At 41.3% G+C, this 19618-nt stretch overlaps 1 protein-coding gene across 2 annotated transcripts in view; it reads left to right on the forward strand.

Annotated features, from left to right (window-relative positions):
- Window positions 1-19618, forward strand: part of LOC133646714 (attractin-like) — a 194973-nt gene that overhangs the window by 27550 nt on the left and 147805 nt on the right. For both annotated transcript variants that reach the window (XM_062042411.1, XM_062042410.1), the window contains exons 5-7: window positions 3051-3247; window positions 8155-8323; window positions 8401-8491. In XM_062042411.1, the coding sequence (XP_061898395.1) occupies window positions 3051-3247; window positions 8155-8323; window positions 8401-8491 (457 nt within the window). The remainder of the gene's footprint in view (window positions 1-3050; window positions 3248-8154; window positions 8324-8400; window positions 8492-19618) is intronic.

The raw sequence follows: 19618 nt of genomic DNA on the forward strand, positions 1-19618 counted from the left end.
TGGGATAGGCTCCAGCACCCCCCGCAATCCCGAACGGGACAAGCGGTAGAAAATGTATGGATGGATGGATGTTATAATCATAATTGACATTGTCATCACAGCTACTACAATATTTGAAGGTTTCATGGTGACTTTTTTTCTGTTCTTTAAGAGAAAATAACACTTTTCAGATACCATTATTTATGTGAGTTCATGTAAAAATTGGCATTTTTGTATCTTTTCTTTAACGTGACGTCAGCTCTTAACGGCTAACTGCGGCTAATTGCTAACATACACTGGCAACACCACCACCAATCAACTTGAAAGGGAAAGTTTTGCTAACCTGTGTAACGGGGAGCGAGAGGAAAGCCAAAAGGAAGAAACAAAAACCGCGCCTTTCTATGAAAGCATCTCAAAGGTGTGTTTGTTGGCTTTCTCTTCAACCAGTCACGGAGCATCCATTGTGTCGCACCCTGGACATATATTTGTTTGGACTACAAACTCTAGAGAAATAAAAATGGCGGATTCACACATGCATCATCCGAGGAACATTTACCATTCTGTTGGCTAAAGAACTAGCGAGTGGAACACCAGGGGCCTCGTGTAACTAATGTTAGGTGGATTTCCTACTAAAAATGGACATACGTTCAAATCCAAATCCAGTTGCTACAATGATAAGTACAAGTTTAGAAGAGGTGGGTGACTGTTACCCTGATATAATTTGTGTGATTTACAACAAAATGTGTTTATACAATAGCCTGCTTACAGCCAGATTACAGTTTAATGTGAGAGGGATACGTGCGGTAAAAAATGGATGGATGGATTTGTTTGAAATCTTTGACATTTAAAAATGCCAGCATACGTCAAATTATACAAAATATTTGGATTACTCAATTTATTATTAAAACACAGGAGACATTCTCAGGGTAGCAGCCGTATACGTGACATCCTCCTGGGTCTTCGGTGCCGCGTCCACCCAGACAGACCCTGGTTACACGAGGGCAATGATTTTACGGGGTTCAATGTGAGCGATCCCAGGTACCGGGAGTTGATTCTGTATCGGATCAAATGTGAAAGGTCTCTACTGATTTAGTAGGGCCGGGCCGATAAAACGATATCAATATGTTTCGCCATATACACACAATCTATTAGATAAAAAAATGCCCTGGATTAACCGATTGATGAATCTACCATTTTTTTTGGTCGGAAGAAACCGGAAGTTATGAAGCAAGGTTGGTCGCATGAACAAAGGTACTCAAAACAGGAAGTGATCAGTGAGCAATGGGAGGGACACGCTAAAGAGCCAATCACGTATGGGTGTCAACAATGAAGTTTGGTTGCGCCGTCTTGCTGTTGATTGTCTGCATGGAGTGAGAAGAGAAAGTAAAAATAATTTTTCAATAAAACAGGAAACGTCACCTCGACAGTATGGCAGTTGAACATTTATTTTACTCCTTTTTAGTCCTCGTCCGTTCCCTATTTGGATGTACGGAAACAGGTAGGAACTAAAGTGCATGACTAAAATGAATAACAAACGTGCTATTTTAAAATAATAATTTGGTCCAAGAATATTTTAATAACAATTACTGCTTATCATAAATGTATTCCCATACTTGAATATGAATAAGGGACCAAATTAAATGTTACACAGACCACATGACTTCCTGGCAGTAAACCTGCAAAAAATATATATTTTCAGGTTTCTCTATGTTTTCATTTCCACATTATTTTGTTACACTTTATTAAGCATTTCTTACATATTCTTAATTTTGTACCTTAGAGTTGATCAATATTTTTTAGTTGTATTAACATTGTTTTCCTTTCCTTTCTGCCTTGGTAGCTGAGGCGATTATAATCAGAGTGTATTTTTCACAGGTCATAAAAAATATCCATAATTATGGAAAACACTTATATCGTGATAGGGTTTTCAGCCCTAAGACCTAGCACAGTGGTCGGCAACCCGCGGGTCCGGAGCCGCATGCGGCTCTTTGACCACTCTGATGCGGCTCAACTGCATACTTACCGACCCTCCCGATTTTTCCGGGAGACTTCCGGATTTCAGTAATCTCCCGGGGCAAATATTCTCAGATTTTCACCCGGACAACAATATTGAGGGCGTACCGTGATGGCACTGCCTTTATTAGCGTCCTCTACAACCTGTCGTCGCGTCCGCTTTTTTACCACACTATCTGCGTGCCGGCCCAGTCACATGTTGTATGCGGCCACTGCAAACACACATAGGTGACTGCAAGGCATACTTGGTCAACAGCCATACAGGTCACACTGAGGGTGGCCGTATAAACAACTTTAACACTCTTACTAATATGTGCAACTCTGTGAACCCACACCAAACAAGAATGACAAACACATTTCTGGAGAGCATACGCACCGTAACACAACATAAACACAACAGAACAAATACCCAGAATCCCATGCATCCCTAACTCTTCCGGGCTACATTATACACCCCCGCTACCACCAAATCCCGCCCCCCCAACCCCGCCCACCTCAACCGACGCACGACAACGTAACTTCTTGTTACGTTGTAGTATGTGGTGACAGTTACAGTATACATGCACAAAGGGGACCAACGTTGGTTGGATAAAAGTGGCGTCTCTGAGCCCATCAGACTGCAGAAGAGCGTGTTGGCATTGGTGCTTAGGAGAGGTTTGTGGACCTTGTTTTGAAAGCAAACATTGAACAAAGTGTACAGCCATGCTGTCAATCATTGACTTCTGTCTCCTGCGTTTGTTTTTATGTTGCTGCCTAGCGGAGGACGATAACCTGACCTTTCATATTTCAAATAGCACTCCCTGAGACCCAGATACACTTTATAGATCAACAAGGGATTTACACCGTTTTGCCTCAAAACACAAAGGTGTATTGTGAAAGTCCAGAGTTCAGTCTAAACACATATTGTCCTTGCAATGTCAGAATTCCCGCTGCAGCGTTTTTTGTTCCAGTGACAACCAGGCCACAAATTCCAAAAGAGCAGAGGTGTACTTCAATTATTAAAGACATGTTTTATTTATGTAGAGTTTGCTTTTCAGGGACTTGTTCTTCTTCCACAGGGTGAACACATGTCCTAACAACTGTTCCGGCAGTGGAGAGTGCCGCCTGTCCAACGACACGGGGAAGCCCTACTGTGACTGTCAGGACAAGTGGAAAGGGGACGCCTGTGACGTTCCTTATTGCCTGGACGACTGCGGGTACCCTGAGAGAGGACGCTGCAGGGATAAGACATGCGTCTGCGGGGTGGGCTGGCAAGGTGGGTCGCATTGGCTTGCTACATTTATAGTACTGGAAGAGTATATTAGCATTAGCATCCTGTTAGCTTCCAAGAAGAGTATGTTGGCATCCTGTTAGCTTCCATGAAGATAATGTTAGCATCCTGTTAGCTTCCAAGAAGAGAATGTTAGCATCCTGTTAGCTTCCAAGAAGAGAATGTTGGCAACATGTTAGCTTCCAAGAAGAGAATGTTGGCATCATGTTAGCTTCCAAGAAGAGAATGATAGCATCATGTTAGCTTTAAAGAAGAGTATGTTGGCATCATGGAATGGAATGGAACTTTGTCATTGCTCTGCAGACATTCAGTAGACTGGGGGCCGCCTGTGAGGAAAGGCTCACAACAGCACATCAGAGTGACACACGCTTTCGTGTCTCCAAAACATCCCAAACAATCGCTGGATTTGTTGCTAATCACTTTTCTGAACTAATTTGCTAAGAGGAGTCTGAAAGATACTAGATTTAGCGAGAAAGTCGCCCAGGTGGCAAAGATAGCGACGCCAAGACCGGCCTTAGGTTGCTTCTGAATGGCTTACAGTTTGGCTAGATTTAGGCACAATAATTTATGGATTAGTCTGTGATTAGTTATCTCGGTCTATCAATCAGTTACTCCAACTCCAACTACAAACAGTGTCGGGACTAACGCGTTACAAAGTAACGCGTTACTCGGCGGTAACTAGTAATCTAACGCGTTATTTTTTATATTCAGTAACTCAGTTACCGTTACTACATGATGCGTTACTGTGTTACTTTACGTTATTTTTTATGTAGTATCGGTTAGAAACAGAAGCGCTGCGGTGTCCATCCATCCATCCATTTTCTACCGCTTATTCCCTTCGGGGTCGCGGGGGGCGCTGGAGCCTATCTCAGCTACAATTGGGCGGAAGGCGGGGTACACCCTGGACAAGTCGCCACCTCATCGCAGGGCCAACACAGATAGACAGACAACATTCACACTAACATTCACACACTAGGGCCAATTTAGTGTTGCCAATCAACCTATCCCCAGGTGCATGTCTTTCTTCTGAATCTTCCTCTGTCACAGGCGCGTTTTGTGTGTGTGTCTGGGTGTGGGGAGGAGGGGAGGGCGTGTCTTTGGTTCGGCACACACGTGATCCGCGGTTTGATATATGAAACAAAAAAAAAAGGTGTTCGCACGTTCAGTCTACACACAGCGTGGTCATGGCAAGCGGTGTAACGGAGGAGCTTCAACGCACCGCGCCATTTAATCGGTGTGTTTATAGGTGCAGACTCCGTTGTGCAAAACGAGGGTTTTAAACACATGCTGAACGTGCTTGAGCCACGTTACGTCATCCCGTCGCGCACCCACTTCAGCGATAAAATTGTGCCAGATCTTTATGAGCAGGAGAAGAAAAAAGTTGTGGATGAACTATCCCGAGCATCATCTGAACCGCTCATGACAGACTGGTGGACGTCCAGGGGAACTATAAGCGCTCACTTGATCACAGCAGAAGTCTGTGATGAATGAGGTATGTAGAAGACACGCCCCTTTGCGCAGGTACTGACACAAGCAGTGGAGGAATGGAAGATAAAGATATCCCAGCCAAAAATCAAATAAATGCAGTGAATGAGGCAGGACTGGGACCACAGACAGTGCATGTAGTGAATTTGGCATCACATCTCAGTCAATAGGATGGAGCGCCTCCTTGGAAAGATCAGGGAGGAGGTTTCCTACTTCCACCAAAGCACAACAGCTGCTCATGTGCTTAAGACAAAGCAAGAAATGCTAAAGCTGCCTACTCATAAGCTCATACATGATGTCCCAACGAGGTGGAACTCCACTTATGATATGTTGGAGCAGCAGGCAGCTATATACTCTGCATTGACCCACAACACCCTGAAGACAAATGTCAAAGACATCATCAACCTGTCTGATGATGATGTGAAAGTGGCAGAGGAGGTCCTCCAGGTGCTTAAACCCCTCAAAAGTGTTACATCTGAAACTTCACCATCTGTGTCAATGATCCTGCCACTGAAAACAAGGATTCTACAATCCATGGCTCCACAAGTGTGGAAGACAGCAGCATCACTCCAGATGTCAGGCTTTATTTCACTACCTATGTTTCAAGGAAGATGATGTGCCTTCTTATGTTGCACTTTAACTTGTTTTTTTTATTAATGGTCATTGATCCAAGTTTAAAGAAAGGAGAAATGCCTTTTTATTTTGCACTGTTTTTCATTAATTATGTTAAAAGGAAGATAAAAATGCATGTCAAGTTGATCAACAGATTGTATTATTCTCCAGTGCAATAACAGTACTGAAATGAAGGCTAAAAGGGCATTAATGGGAGCTTTTAAAAAAAAGAAGAAAAAAATAAGTAACTAAATACCTTAATTTCCGGACTATAAGCCGCTACTTTTTCCCCTCGTTCTGGTCCCTGCGGCTTATACAAGGGTGCGGCTTATTTACGGCCTGTTCTTCTCCGACACCGACGAAGAGGATTTTGGTGGTTTTAGTACGCAGGAGGAAGACGATGACACAATGATTAAAGACTGACTTTTCATATACCGGTAGGCTGGTTATTTTGATAACGTACAGGCGAGCACTTTGTATTACTTTGCACCGTTGTATTATTTGTACTCTGCACGAATGCTGTTCGCCATGTCAAAGTTGTGAAAGTTTGATTGAATGATTGAAAGATTTATTGTTAATAAGTGGGACGCTTTGCGTTCCCAAACAGTCATCTCTGTCCCGACAATCCCCTCCGTGGTAGCAGGAACCCCTATATACTACGGTAATTACACATCAAAACCCTGCGGCTTATAGTCGGGTGCGGCTTATATATGGAGCAATCTGTATTTTCCCCTAAATTTAGCTGGTGCGGCTTATAGTCAGGTGCGGCTTATAGTCCGGAAATTACGGTAGTTACTTTTCACAGTAACGCATTACTTTTTGGTGTAAGTAACTGAGTTACTTTTGAAATAAAGTAACTAGTAACTGTAACTAGTTACTGGTTTTCAGTAACTAACCCAACACTGACTACAAACATGTAAATATAGAGTAGTGAATGGCATTTACGGTGTGTGCTGCGCATGTCAAAGTCAAGTATTCCGGTTTAAGGTGTGATGCAGGAAAATGCAGGTCATAATCAGATCATTTCTTCCCAGGGTGTAGACAGCAACATTCTAATCCCAGTGGTGATCAGAGGACATAAATGTTGTCCATCTACTAGGGTTGTCCCCATACCAATATTTTGGTACCGGTACCAAAATGTATTTCGATACTTTTCTAAAAAAAAGGGAACCACAAAAAATGACATTATTTTAACAAAAACATATAGGGTACATTAAACATATTTTTATTATTGCAACTTTGTCTTCAAATAAAATAGTGAACATACTAGACAACTTGTCTTTTAGTAGTAAGTAAACAAACAAAGACTCCTATAGTCTGCTGACGTATGCAGTAACATATTGTCATTTATCATTCTATTATTTTGTCAACATTATGAGGGACACACTGTAAAAATTGATTATTAATCTACTTGTTTATTTACTGTTAATATCTGGTTATTTTCTGTTTTAACATGTTCTATCTACATTTCTGATAAAATGTAATAATCACTTTTTCTTCTGTTGTTTGATACTTTACATTAGTTTTGGATGATACCACAAATTTATGTATCGATCCGATACTAAGTTGTTACAGGATCATACATTGGTCATATTCAAAGTCCTCATGTGTCCAGGGCCATATTTCCTGACTTTATAAACATAATGTGAATTTTAAAAAAAGGAAAAAGATTGTGTGCCAATGAAACATTTTGATGTTATCATAGTAGTATCAACTAAATACGCTCTTGTACTTGGTATCATTACAGTGGATGTCAGGTGTAGATCCACCCATGGCATTTGTTTACCTTCAGGGGTGCTAGTTTGCTGTTAGCGGTGAGCTATTGTGTCTTCCTAGGGTGTGTAGTGAAGCATGTTTACCTATTCCTCGTCCTCCAGTGATAATGATACTTGTAAGAAACTTACTATATTCGTCACCAGTGATTTAGAAGTAGCTAAAACCCTGCCGACTGCGGATGGATGATTGCTGCTAGCTAGCTAGCCATGTCTTAAAGCACCTCTTCCTGAGGGCGTTTCAGTGTTATAACTTCACTTTTATCTTTAGTTTTTCTCCCTTTTGTCTACACACTGTGTCTGCTTGTAAGTACTCTGTGTATGTGCGCTGCCGAACATGCTCCATGGCTCGTAAAACCAGCAATGTCATGACGTGACGACGCGCCGTCATGCCCGTTAAAAAACACGGGGAACCGGTACATTTCAAACACAGTATAGTACCGTTTTTTATTCGTTAGTGCCGCCATACCATACCAGTACTGTACAACCCTACCATGTACACACGGCTACTGATTTGTTGTGCCTACAGGCTAGGGTCCGCTAGAGATCCCAAAAACTCACTTTAAAACCTGTCTAAAAACATTAGAAGACTTTGCTTTTTAGTACAACTTTTACTTTATGGACTTACATTTAAAAAAAAATCTTTTTAATGTTGTTGCCGCTGTTGTTTTAATGTATTTGTCGTTTTAATTCACCAATGCTTTGTGATTTCTATCTGTGAAAAGCGCTTTATAAACACAATTGACTACTTACAGCTGTTAAGAACAATGATTTTTTTTTTTTCAAAAATGGAGAGACTCTTGCAGTTATTTGCTTTTGCAAACCAAGCACCCGGCGACTTTAGGAGACTGTGGTTAGTCAAATAAATGTTTTGTCAATTTAACAGAATAACATTTAAATATAGTAATTGTGCACACAAAGATACATTTGCACGTCTTCACATTGTGGAGTTCTTCATGATCAAAATACTACATAACTAATTATTGCTCACATATTTTCCTGCTTATCATTTTTGACCTTCAGGTCCAGACTGCTCCGTCTCTGTCCCCGCCGACTCGGCCTTCTGGAGCCGCGAGGCGTTCAGCGATCCCGGCCTCGCCAGGGCGTCCCACAAGGCAGTGGTGGAGCAGGATGTCATGTGGGTCATCGGAGGCTACGTCTTCAACGCCTCCGACTACCACATGGTCAAAGCGTGAGTCAACTCCTCAGTCTTACGGAGAGGGCTTTCCTCTCAGAGATGTCTGACTTGTCTTCTCCGCCATGGTTAAGGTACAACCTAAGCAGCAAAACCTGGATGACCCTTGACCCCTCTGTCAACACGGTCACGCCACGATATGGACACTCTTTGGCTCTCCAGGAGGTACGTGGATACTTGTCCAGGGCTGCAGCTATCGATTATTTTAGTCCAAGAGTAATCTATCGATTAATTTGTTGGATTAATCGGTTAAAAAACACACTTTATAGCCTCAATGTGTATTTTACAATTTTTTTTTTTTCAAATTACAGATAGGCAATACGGCCTAAAATCTATATTGCGATGTATATTGCAGCCTTTTGCGTAATATCAGGATATATTATCTGGTATGTAGATGGTAATAGAGTTATGATATTTTACGGACTATAGAGCGCACCGGCATATAAGCCGCACCCACTAAATGTTAGGGAAAATATATATTTGTCCTTATATTAGCCGCACCAAACTATTAACCGCAGATATATACGTTGTGAAATGAGTTATTTACACAGTAATAGTCTATAGATGTTTATTTACATACCTTAGTTGTTTCCAAACGGGTGTCTGTAACACGGCAGTAAAACGGCTGATCAAACAAAACAGAAGTCATCGTCATGGACCCACTAGCTGCGGAAGCTAGGAATCAGCGAAACAGACTCAATGACTCCACAGTTAAGTTAAAGTTAAAGTACCAATGATTGTCACACACACACTAGGTGTGGTGAAATGTGTCCTCTGCATTTGACCCATCCCCTTGGTCACCCCCTGGGAGGTGAGGGGAGCAGTGGGCAGCAGCGGTGCCGCGGTGATGTTTGGATGAATTTATGAAACTGAAGCAATACAAAAAGAATGCCATTGTAAGATAATATTACTAACACAGAGACTCGTAAACGGGTTAGCATGTTAGCTAATGCTAACGACGCTATCTTCATTTTTATTTTCTTTCATTTCACTTTGTTGTACCACTTGTTGTGCTGTGAAACACTTTGATTCTGCCTTGTGTATGAAAAGTGCTATACAAATGAAGTTGCCTTGCCTATGCAATATTTCTCCCCCAAAAAATTCTAAAATGAAATATTTAATATGAATTAATTGGAGCTTTAAATAGGTCAATAATTCACTGCAACATTGATTTTGATTCATAATAATCGTTTGAGCATTGACCATTTAAAAAAAAAAAAAAAAAAAAAGAAACCGCAGTATAAGACCCTTGGACCCTTGAGGGTCCCACTCATGAAAGTGTTAAAAGTAAATAGAGTATGTATATATATTTGTTTACTTTCAATGCTTAAATCTGTAGATCAACTTCAAATCTATGCGTTTTTGTTATTTATTATGTTTTTGTATGTTATACACCTTTTTTGTGAAAGAAAACCCTATTTTTTGTATAGCATGAACAAAAATTATGCAATGTTTTCCCTCCAGAAACTAAGACGTCAAATATTTGATGTGCAGTACTTGGAGCCTTAAATAGGTCAATAATTCACAGCAACATTGATTTTGATTCATAATAATCGTTTGAGCATTGACCATTTAAAAAAAAAAAAGAAAAAAGAAACAGCAGTATAAGACCCTTGGACCCTTGAGGGTCCCAATCATGAAAGTGTTAAAAGTAAATAGAGTATGTATATATATTTTTTTACTTTCAATGCTTAAATCTGTAGATCAACTTCAAATCTATGCGTTTTTGTTATTATGTTTTTGTATGTTATACACCTTTTTTGTGAAAGAAAACCCTATTTTTTGTATAGCATGAACAAAAATTATGCATTGTTTTCCCTCCAGAAACTAAGACGTCAAATATTTGATGTGCAGTACTTGGAGCCTTAAATAGGTCAATAACGACGCTAGCTTCATTTTTATTTTCTTTCATTTCACTTTGTTGTACCACATGTTGTGCTGTGAAGCACTTTGAGTCTGCCTTGTGTATGAAAAGTGCTATACAAATAAAGTTGCCATGCCTTGCCTTGCCTATGCAATATTTCTCCCCCAAAAAATACTAAAATGAAATATTTAATCTGAATTAATTGGAGCCTTAAATAGGTCAATAATTCACAACATCATTGATTTTGATTCATAATAACTGTTTGAGCATTGACTGTTTAAAGAAAATAAAACAAAAAGAAGACGACATTATAAGACCCTTGGACCCTTGAGGGTCCCACTCATGAAAGTGTTAAAAGTAAGTCATATATTATTTTTTTAAATATCAATGCTTAAATCTGGCGATCAACTTCAAATCTATACATTGATATCAAGTTTTTGTTATTTTTAATGTTTTTGGATGTTTTATACCCTTTTTGTCAAAGAAAACATTTTTTTGTATGGCATGAACAAAAATTGTGCAAAGTTTTCCCTCCAGAAACTAAGACGTCAAATATTTGATGTGCAATAATTTGAGCCTTAAATAGGTCAATAATTCACAACAATGTTAATTTTGATTCTTAATAATTGTATGAGCATTGACCGTTTTAGATGAAAAACAACAGTATAAGACCCTTGGACCTTTGAGGGTCCTTCTCATAGAAGTGTTAAAAATAAGTAATGTATTATTTAGAATTTTTTTTTTTACTTTGAACGGTTAAATCTCTAGATCCACTTTTGCATTTATATATGCACCTTATCCATCCATCCATCTTCAACCGCTTATCCGGAATCGGGTCGCGGGGACAGCAGCTCCAGCAGAGACCCCCAGACTTCCCTCTCCAGAGCAACATTTGCGACTTCCTCCTGGGGAATCCCGAAGCGTTCCCAGGCCAGAGAGGAGATATAATCCCCCCATCTGGTCCTTGGCCTGCCGCGGGGCCTCCTCCCAGTGGGACGTGCAACGAGGACCTCCCTAGGGAGACGCTCGTGAGGCATCCGCACGAGATGCCCGAACCACCTAAGCTGGCTCCTTTCCAAGCGAAGGAGCAGCGGCTCTACTCCGAGTCTCTCTCGGGTGACTGCACTTCTCACCCTATCTCTAAGGGAGATGCCAGCCACCCTTCTGAGGAAACTCATTTCGGCCGCTTGTATCCGCGATCTTATTCTTTCGGTCATTACCCACACTTCATGACCATAGGTGAGAGTAGGAATGTAGATAGCTCGGTAGACCGAGAGCTTTGCCTTCTGGCTCAGCTCCCGTTTCGTCACAACAGTGCGGCAGAGAGACTGCAATACTGCCCCAGCTGCTCCGATTCTCCGGCTGATTTCCTTCTCCATCTTTCCCTCACTCGTGAACAAGACCCCGAGATACTTAAACTCCTCCACCTGGGACAGAGTCCTGTCCCCTACCCGGACTGTACAAACCATCGGTTTCCTGCTGAGAACCATGGCCTCAGATTTGGAGATGCTGATCCTCATTCCAGCCGCTGAACACTCGGCTGCGAACCGATCCAGTGAGAGCTGAAGGTCACGAACCGAAGGTGCCATCAGGACCACATCATCTGCAAACAGCAGTGACGCAACCTTTAGCCCCCCGAGACGTATACCCTCTCCGCCATGGCCACGACTCCGCCTAGAAATCCTGTCCATGAAAATCACAAACAGGATAGGTGACAGAGCGCAGCCCTGGCGGAGACCAACCCCCACTGGAAACGGATCCGACTTACATCCAAGCACCCGGACACAACTCTCGCTTTGGTTGTACAGAGATTGGATGGCCCTCAACAGGGTTCCCCTCACTCCGTACTCCCTCAGCACCTCCCACAAGATCTCCCGAGGGACGCGGTCATACGCCTTCTCCAAATCCACAAAACACATGTAGACTGGATAGGCATACTCCCAGGCCCTCTCCAGGATTCCCGCAAGCGTAAAGAGTTGGTCAGTTGTTCCACGACCAGGACGGAATCCACATTGCTCCTCTTGAATCTGAGGTTCGACTATCGGCCGGACCCTCCTTTCCAGTACCTTGGCGTAAACTTTCCCAGGGAGGCTGAGTAGTGTGATACCCCTGTAATTAGCACACACCCTCTGGTCCCCCTTTTTGAAAAGGGGAACCACCACCCCAGTCTGCCACTCCCTCGGCACTGTCCCAGACTTCCACGCAATGTTGAAAAGGCGTATCAACCAAGACAGCCCATCAACACCCAGAGCCTTCAGCATTTCTGGACGGATCTCGTCAACCCCCGGAGCTTTGCCACCGTGGAGTTGTCTAACTACCTCAGTGACTTCACCCCGAGAGATCGACGTCGATCCCCCATCATCCTCAGGCCCTGCTCCTATCAGGGAGGGTGTGTCTGATGTATTTGGGTTCAGGAGTTCCTCAAAGTGCTCTTTCCAACGCCCCACGACTTCCTCACTTGAAGTCAGCAAAGTCCCATCCTTGCCGTACACAGCTTGGATGGTTCCCTGCTTCCCCCTCCTGAGGTGCCGTATGGTCTTCCAGAACAGCTTTGGTGCCGCCCGATAGTCCTTCTCCATGGATTCCCCGAACTGCTCCCACACCCTCTGCTTAGCCTCGTCCACAGCCACGGCCGCTGCCCTTCGGGCCCGTCGGTACCTTGCAACTGCCTCCGGAGTCCCCTGGGATAACATACCCCGGTAGGACTCCTTCTTCAGTCGGACGGCTTCCCTGACCACCACTGTCCACCAGGGTGTTCGAGGGTTACCGCCCCTTGAGGCACCTAAGACCTTCTGGCCACAGCTCGCATCTGCAGCTTTAGCAATAGAGGCTTTGAACATTGCCCATTCCTGTTCAATGTCCCCAACCTCCACAGGGATGGCAGAGAAGTCCCGCCGGAGGTGGGAGTTGAAGTCCTTCCGGACAGAGGACTCCTCCAAACGTTCCCAGTTCACCCGCACTACACGCTTGGGTTTGCCAGGTCTGTCCAGAGGTTTCCCCCGCCATCTAACCCAACTCACCACCAGATGGTGATCAGTTGACAGTTCAGCCCCTCTCTTCACCCGAGTGTCCAAAACATACGGCCTCAGATCAGCTGATACGATTACAAAATCGATCATTGATCTTTGGCCTAGGGTGCTCTGGTACCAGGTACACCTATGAGCATCCTTATGCTTGAACATGGTGTTTGTTATCGCAAGTCCGTGACTAGCACAGAAGTCCAATAACAATCCACCACTCAGGTTCAGATCAGGGAGACCGTTCCTCCCAATCACGCCAGTCCAAGTATCACTGTCATTGCCCACGTGCGCGTTGAAGTCCCCCAGCAAGACTATGGAATCCCCTGCCGGCGCCCCATACAGGACCCCATGCAAGGTATCCAAGAAGGCTGAATACTCTGAACTCCTGTTTGGTGCGTATGCACAAACAACAGTCAGAGTTTTCCCCCCTCCAACCCTAAGGCGAAGGGAGGCGACCCTCTTGTCCACTGGGGTGAACTCCAACGTACAGGCACTCAGCCGGGGACTCGTGAGTATCCCCACACCCGCCTGTGCCCTCACACCCTGAGCAACTCCAGAAGTGAACAAGGTCCATCCCTTGTCCAGGAGTGTGGTTTCAGAGCCCTTGCTATGCGTAGAGGTAAGCCCCACCAGATCCAACCGGTAGCGCTCCACCTCTCGCACCAGCTCAGGCTCCTTCCCCACCAGCGTAGAGACGTTCCACGTCCCGAAAGTCAGCCTCTGCTGCCCCGAATTGGTCCGTCCGGAGCCTCCACTTTCACCGCCATCCACTTGGCAGCGCACCCGACCCCACTGGTTCCGACCGCGGGTGGTGGGCCCACGTGGCAGAGAAGATGGTGTGTCCACGTAGCTTCTTCGGGCTGTGCCCGGCCGGGCTTCGTGGCAAGCCCGGCCACCAGGCGCTCGCTGACGAGCCCTACCTCCGGGCCTAGCTCCGGAGGAGGGCCCCGGGCTTCCTCCGGGCCGGGTAACGCATCCTCTTTTAGGGTAGTTCATGGGGGGTATCGTAACCCTGATGGGGGGGGCATTCGGGTGCTACACCTTGCCCAAGGGTGACCCGGAACTATGTAAGGCAGGGGCGTTCAACTCCCTGAGGCTTAATACAAGCCCACATACCATATATATATGCACCTTATTGCTTTTTTATTCTGCACTACCATGAGCTGATGTAACGAAATGTAGTTCCTATCTGTACTGTAAAGTTCAAATTTGAATGACAATAAAGGAAGTCTAAGTCTAAGTCTAAGATCTATCCGTTGATAATAAGTTTGTGTTCATGTTTTATGCTTTTGTTAATGCCCTTCAGTTTTGTAACTGGTGTATACTTATATGGTTGTATTTAGATGAAACAGAATATAAAATCATACTGTATACTCTACCACTCTAATTTTGAAGAAAAGGCTAGTGGCATATTAAGTTCCTTTAATAACCAAAGATATGAAAAATGTATTTTCCCTATGTGGTATTCTAAAGAATATTGAGGGCACTTGGAAGGTTGCAGGAAAATAAAATGCCAAATTTTCCTTCTTCTTATTATTGCGACTCTGGAAGATGAGGTCCGACCTTCTCACCTTTTCACAGCAAGCGCTATAGACTTTTTTTTTCTTTTTCTACGTGTTAATAAAGCAGTACTTTTTATCATGGAGGCCTGTTTGCAGACAAAGATCAGAGAAGTCTTCTCTGTCGTGCGCACAGTATAAGTTATTTATTACTGATCTTTCCCATTAAATGTATGGGCAGTTGGCGCTTTATTTCCTTCTCCTTTTACTGTTTGCCCCACTTTTTCTAAGATATGCCCGAGAAATATTAAGGAATTGCTGGGCATTTGTCTTTTAGAAGCACAATTCAGTTACTTCTAAATTTTATTAGTTTAACTTTCATTTTTATTCAGACATTTTGATGGATAAAGAGAAGACATTCTTCAATATACATATAGTCTGAAATAGACTAGGCCAGCGTTTCTCAAAGTGTGGGGCGCGCCCCACTGGTGGGGAATAGAGACATGACAGGTGGGGCGCGAGGAACGGGAGGAAATTTCACTTTGATTTTTTTGATTTTTTTATTATTATATTCTTTGATTTTTTTTTTTACTATGCTTTCATTTTCTATACACACTGGAAATCACTTTGTGATTCTGTCTGTGAAATCCGCTATATAGATAAATGTAAAATACTTATTTTTCCTGTATGCTTTACATTTCTAGGTAGGAGCGAAAGTTTGACAGACAGCAACAGTAACTAATGGGGGCGGGGCTAAGCGGAAGCTTTGTGAATGGCGAATCACTGTGCGAGGATTTGCTGTTTTGCAAATACATAAAAAATAGAGCCACTGCTGATGAGCTGTTCAAGATAATGGACAGTTTCCTCAAAGAACACGACCTTAAATGGGAAAACTGTGTGGGCTTTTGCTCTGATGGCGCGCATGGCAAAGTCAAGAAACGGGCTGCAGGCTCTAATAAAGAGGGTTGCGCCAAATGCGCATTGGACACAATGTGTCATTCACCGGGAAACACTCGCGTCAAGGCAGCTCAGCCCCGAATTCAATGAGGTTTTAACAGTGGCAGTGTCAAGCCTGCAACCCCGATTTGAAAAGCTGTGCAGTGCAAAACAGGCTCATTGCAGCCACTAATGCTGGAGTACTGTAAAACTCATGTTCACTTGCCCTGTCCTCCTTTTTTTGGCAAAGATTGCAAAGTGGCACTTTTATTTTCATTTATTATTGAACTTGATGCAAGTTATTTGATTTATTATTGAACTTGATGCAAGTTATAACACTTTTATTTGATTTATTATTGAACTTGATGCAAGTTATAACACTTTTTTTTTTTTATTATTGAACTTGATGCAAGTTATAACACATTTGTTTTATTTATTATTGAACTTGATGCAAGTTATAACACTTTTATTTGATTTTTTATTGAACTTGATGCAAGTTATAACACTTGTTTTATTTATTATTGAACTTGATGCAAGTTATAACACTTTTGTTTTATTTATTATTGAACTTGATGCAAGTTATTTGATTTATTATTGAACTTGATGCAAGTTATAACACTTTTATTTGATTTATTATTGAACTTGATGCAAGTTATAACACTTTTTTTGATTTATTATTGAACTTGATGCAAGTTATAACACTTTTTTTGATTTATTATTGAACTTGATGCAAGTTACAACACTTTTGTTTTATTTATTATTGAATTGATGCAAGTTATTTTATTTGATATTGAACTTGATGCAAGTTATACCACAGCTGCACAGTTATTTTATTTATTATTGAACTTGATTTTATTTTATGTTATTTAGTTTGAATGTATAAAACTTGATGTTACTTGATGTTCGATAAATTTGAAAATGTTAAGCTTGGCATTAGCGTTCTGTTGGGGCGATGGGGGCAGGTGGGGCTTGAAAACTCCCCCTTGTCCAAAGTGGGGGATGACAAAAAAAGTTTGAGAACCACTGGACTAGGCAGAAGCTAAAACTTATTACACCTATCCTAGTGTATTTACAAAATTGAAACAGAAAAAATAACTGCCAACACCTTATGCATGTACCGGTAGTTGTACATTTTTTTGTTTTCCATTAATCACAAAATAAAAAAGATTAAAAAAATAAAAATTTCCAACATGTAAATTTTACATCCTTAGAATCCATTCTCAACATATTTTTTTTATAATTGATAAGTAATTTTCAATTGAATTAAAGGTTTACAGTCTTAACTCTTGGTCCAACTTATTCCATACTTTCATTCCAACAAAAGACACACAACGCTGCTCTGCACTCGTTCTCACAATTATTATTTTTCAAACATTTCTTTCGGATATTATTAACGCAATTTTTGAAACAATCCCTGAATATACACTGGTAACTTGTTATTGTTTGTGCTATGCATCATTTGTGGTGTCCTAAAGTTGACCAGACCCTTCAATTTGAGTGCTTTTAATGTAATGAAAAGCTCATTTGTATGTGCCCTGTAAGCCACTTTATTCATCAGTATTTATTTTAAAACAGTCTACTTTGGCAAATATTTATGGCCTTGTTCACACTGCAGGGCAACTCCAAATTTTTTGCCCATGTGTGACCTGCATCTAATTTTATCACGTCCGTGTGAACAGTGGAATTCCAAATGTTTCATATCAGACCCAGGCCTCTTTCAGATGTGGAAATAAATGGGATGTACCGTATTTCCTTGAATTGCCGCCGAGAATATAGTATGCGCATGCCTAGAATTACTGCCGGGTCAAACTCGTTTCGCAAAATAATTAGCGCATGCTTGGCATTACCACCGGCTCAGGATCAACGCCGGGTCAAACTCGTTTGGCAAAATATTATTTTTATTAGCGAATGTCTAGAATTTTCCCCGGGGCAAACTCGTTTCGCAAAATAATTAGCATATGCCTAGAACTTCTGCCGGGTCAAACTCGTCACGTCACGAGTGACACTTCCCCTGTCATCATTTTCAAAATGGAGGAGGCTGATTTCAACAATTTGAAATCGCATAAAGGGAAGAAGATTAAGAGCTATTCAGTAGGATTTAAGGTCCAAGCTATTGAATATGCTGAAAAGAACAGTAAGCAGCTATGTTTTATTAATATACCGTAGCTGCGTCTGTCAAATATTAAATGACTCCCGCCTCCTGGTGGTAGAGGGCGCTAGTTATCCTTCTTGAGACTACCGGTACTCGGCTGCAGAAGAAGTGTCAACAAGCAGCAACAAGGAAGAGATCGTTTATTTTTTCCTCTCGCTTGCACTTTTAACATGGAGGATTACATATCTAAATTAAAACAGTTTTCTAAACTGGACTTTCAATCGAAGCAGGAGGTAATAATTAAAGGAATATCTCCATCGAGACAGAGAGACTTTTAAAACTAAAGAAAGATAAGGAAGACTTCTATAAACAAGTTATCAATGCTTTTGATCAGAAGCAGCTGCGCATGGACTTCATTTATAAGTAAAGGTAAGACCATAATAACGTTTTTTTTAATTAAATGTGCTTTTCATGATGGTATCCCTACATCACACTCAAAGCGCAGGCCTAAATTTACCGGATGCCTTTGGTAAGTGCCGGAGTGAGAAGAGGTTTTAAAATAATTAGCGCATGCTTGCCTATCCCGCATACCTTTGGTAAGCGCAGGAGTGAGAAGAGGTTTTAAATTAATTAGCACCCCGGCGGCTATTCAAGGAAATACGGTATATACAAAACATCGTCAATGTGAACACTCCCGTGCTCGGGCCGCATTCATCCCACCAGAACGTCAATGAAAAAGCGATAAGCATCATAATTATTCACCGAAATAGATGGTTACAAAACAAATAGTTGATAACGGAGTAGAAAACAGGTGAAAATAATGTTTTAGGAACTCGCTTGAAAATTTGGCCACTCTTGTCTCCCACTGCTGGCCCACAGACACGCTCTTAAAGCAGACATCAAGTTATCATTACGTATATGTATTGTTGCATTTGAACAACTGTATTGTTGATAATAAAGGTAAAGTATTGGTATTGTTTATTATCAATAGCGCTATTTCTATTGGTATTCATATTGCTCCATTTTTAGTGTAATAATGCTCATTGTCATTGCTGTATTATTTTTTATTTTCGCTAACTGCTTATTTGCTATTACTTTTACCATCATATTTGTACATGTTGTATTTGCTGATGTTGCTCTGTTGTTGTTGTTGTTGTTGTTTTTGTCTCTCTGTCTAATCCCCCTCTTGTCCCCACAATTCCCCCCTCTGTCTTCCTTTTTCTCTCTTTCTATCCCCTCCTGCTATGGCCCGGCTGCACCAAATGATAATATAAATACATTTAATAAAGTCAAATAAGGCAGAGAAGTATCCTACACTTCTCTTTTGTAAAGTAAATCTGAACAGCCGATATGGGCATCTACATCTACTATATAATTTGCCTGAGAAGTTGGACAGGACATTAAAAAAAAACAACAAAAAAAAACCAGACATCGAAGCAAAATATCCTGTAAAACTGCCAGAGCCAAAATACTTGTCCCCTTCTTTTTTAATCGTCTACGCGCAATAATATATATATATATATATATATATATATATATATATATATATATATATATATATATATATATGTGTATATATATATATATATATATATATATATATATATATATATATATATATATATATATATATATATATGTGTATATATATATATATATATATATATGTATATATATTATATATATATATATATATATATATATATATATATATATATATATATATATATATATATATACACACACACTACCGTTCAAAAGTTTGGGGTCACATTGAAATGTCCTTATTTTTGAAGAAAAAGCACTGTACTTTTCAATGAAGATAACTTTAAACTAGTCTTAACTTTAAAGAAATACACTCTATACATTGCTAATGTGGTA

This window comes from Entelurus aequoreus, linkage group LG03 (assembly GCF_033978785.1).
Source record: "Entelurus aequoreus isolate RoL-2023_Sb linkage group LG03, RoL_Eaeq_v1.1, whole genome shotgun sequence".
Classification (NCBI taxonomy): Eukaryota; Metazoa; Chordata; class Actinopteri; order Syngnathiformes; family Syngnathidae; genus Entelurus; species Entelurus aequoreus.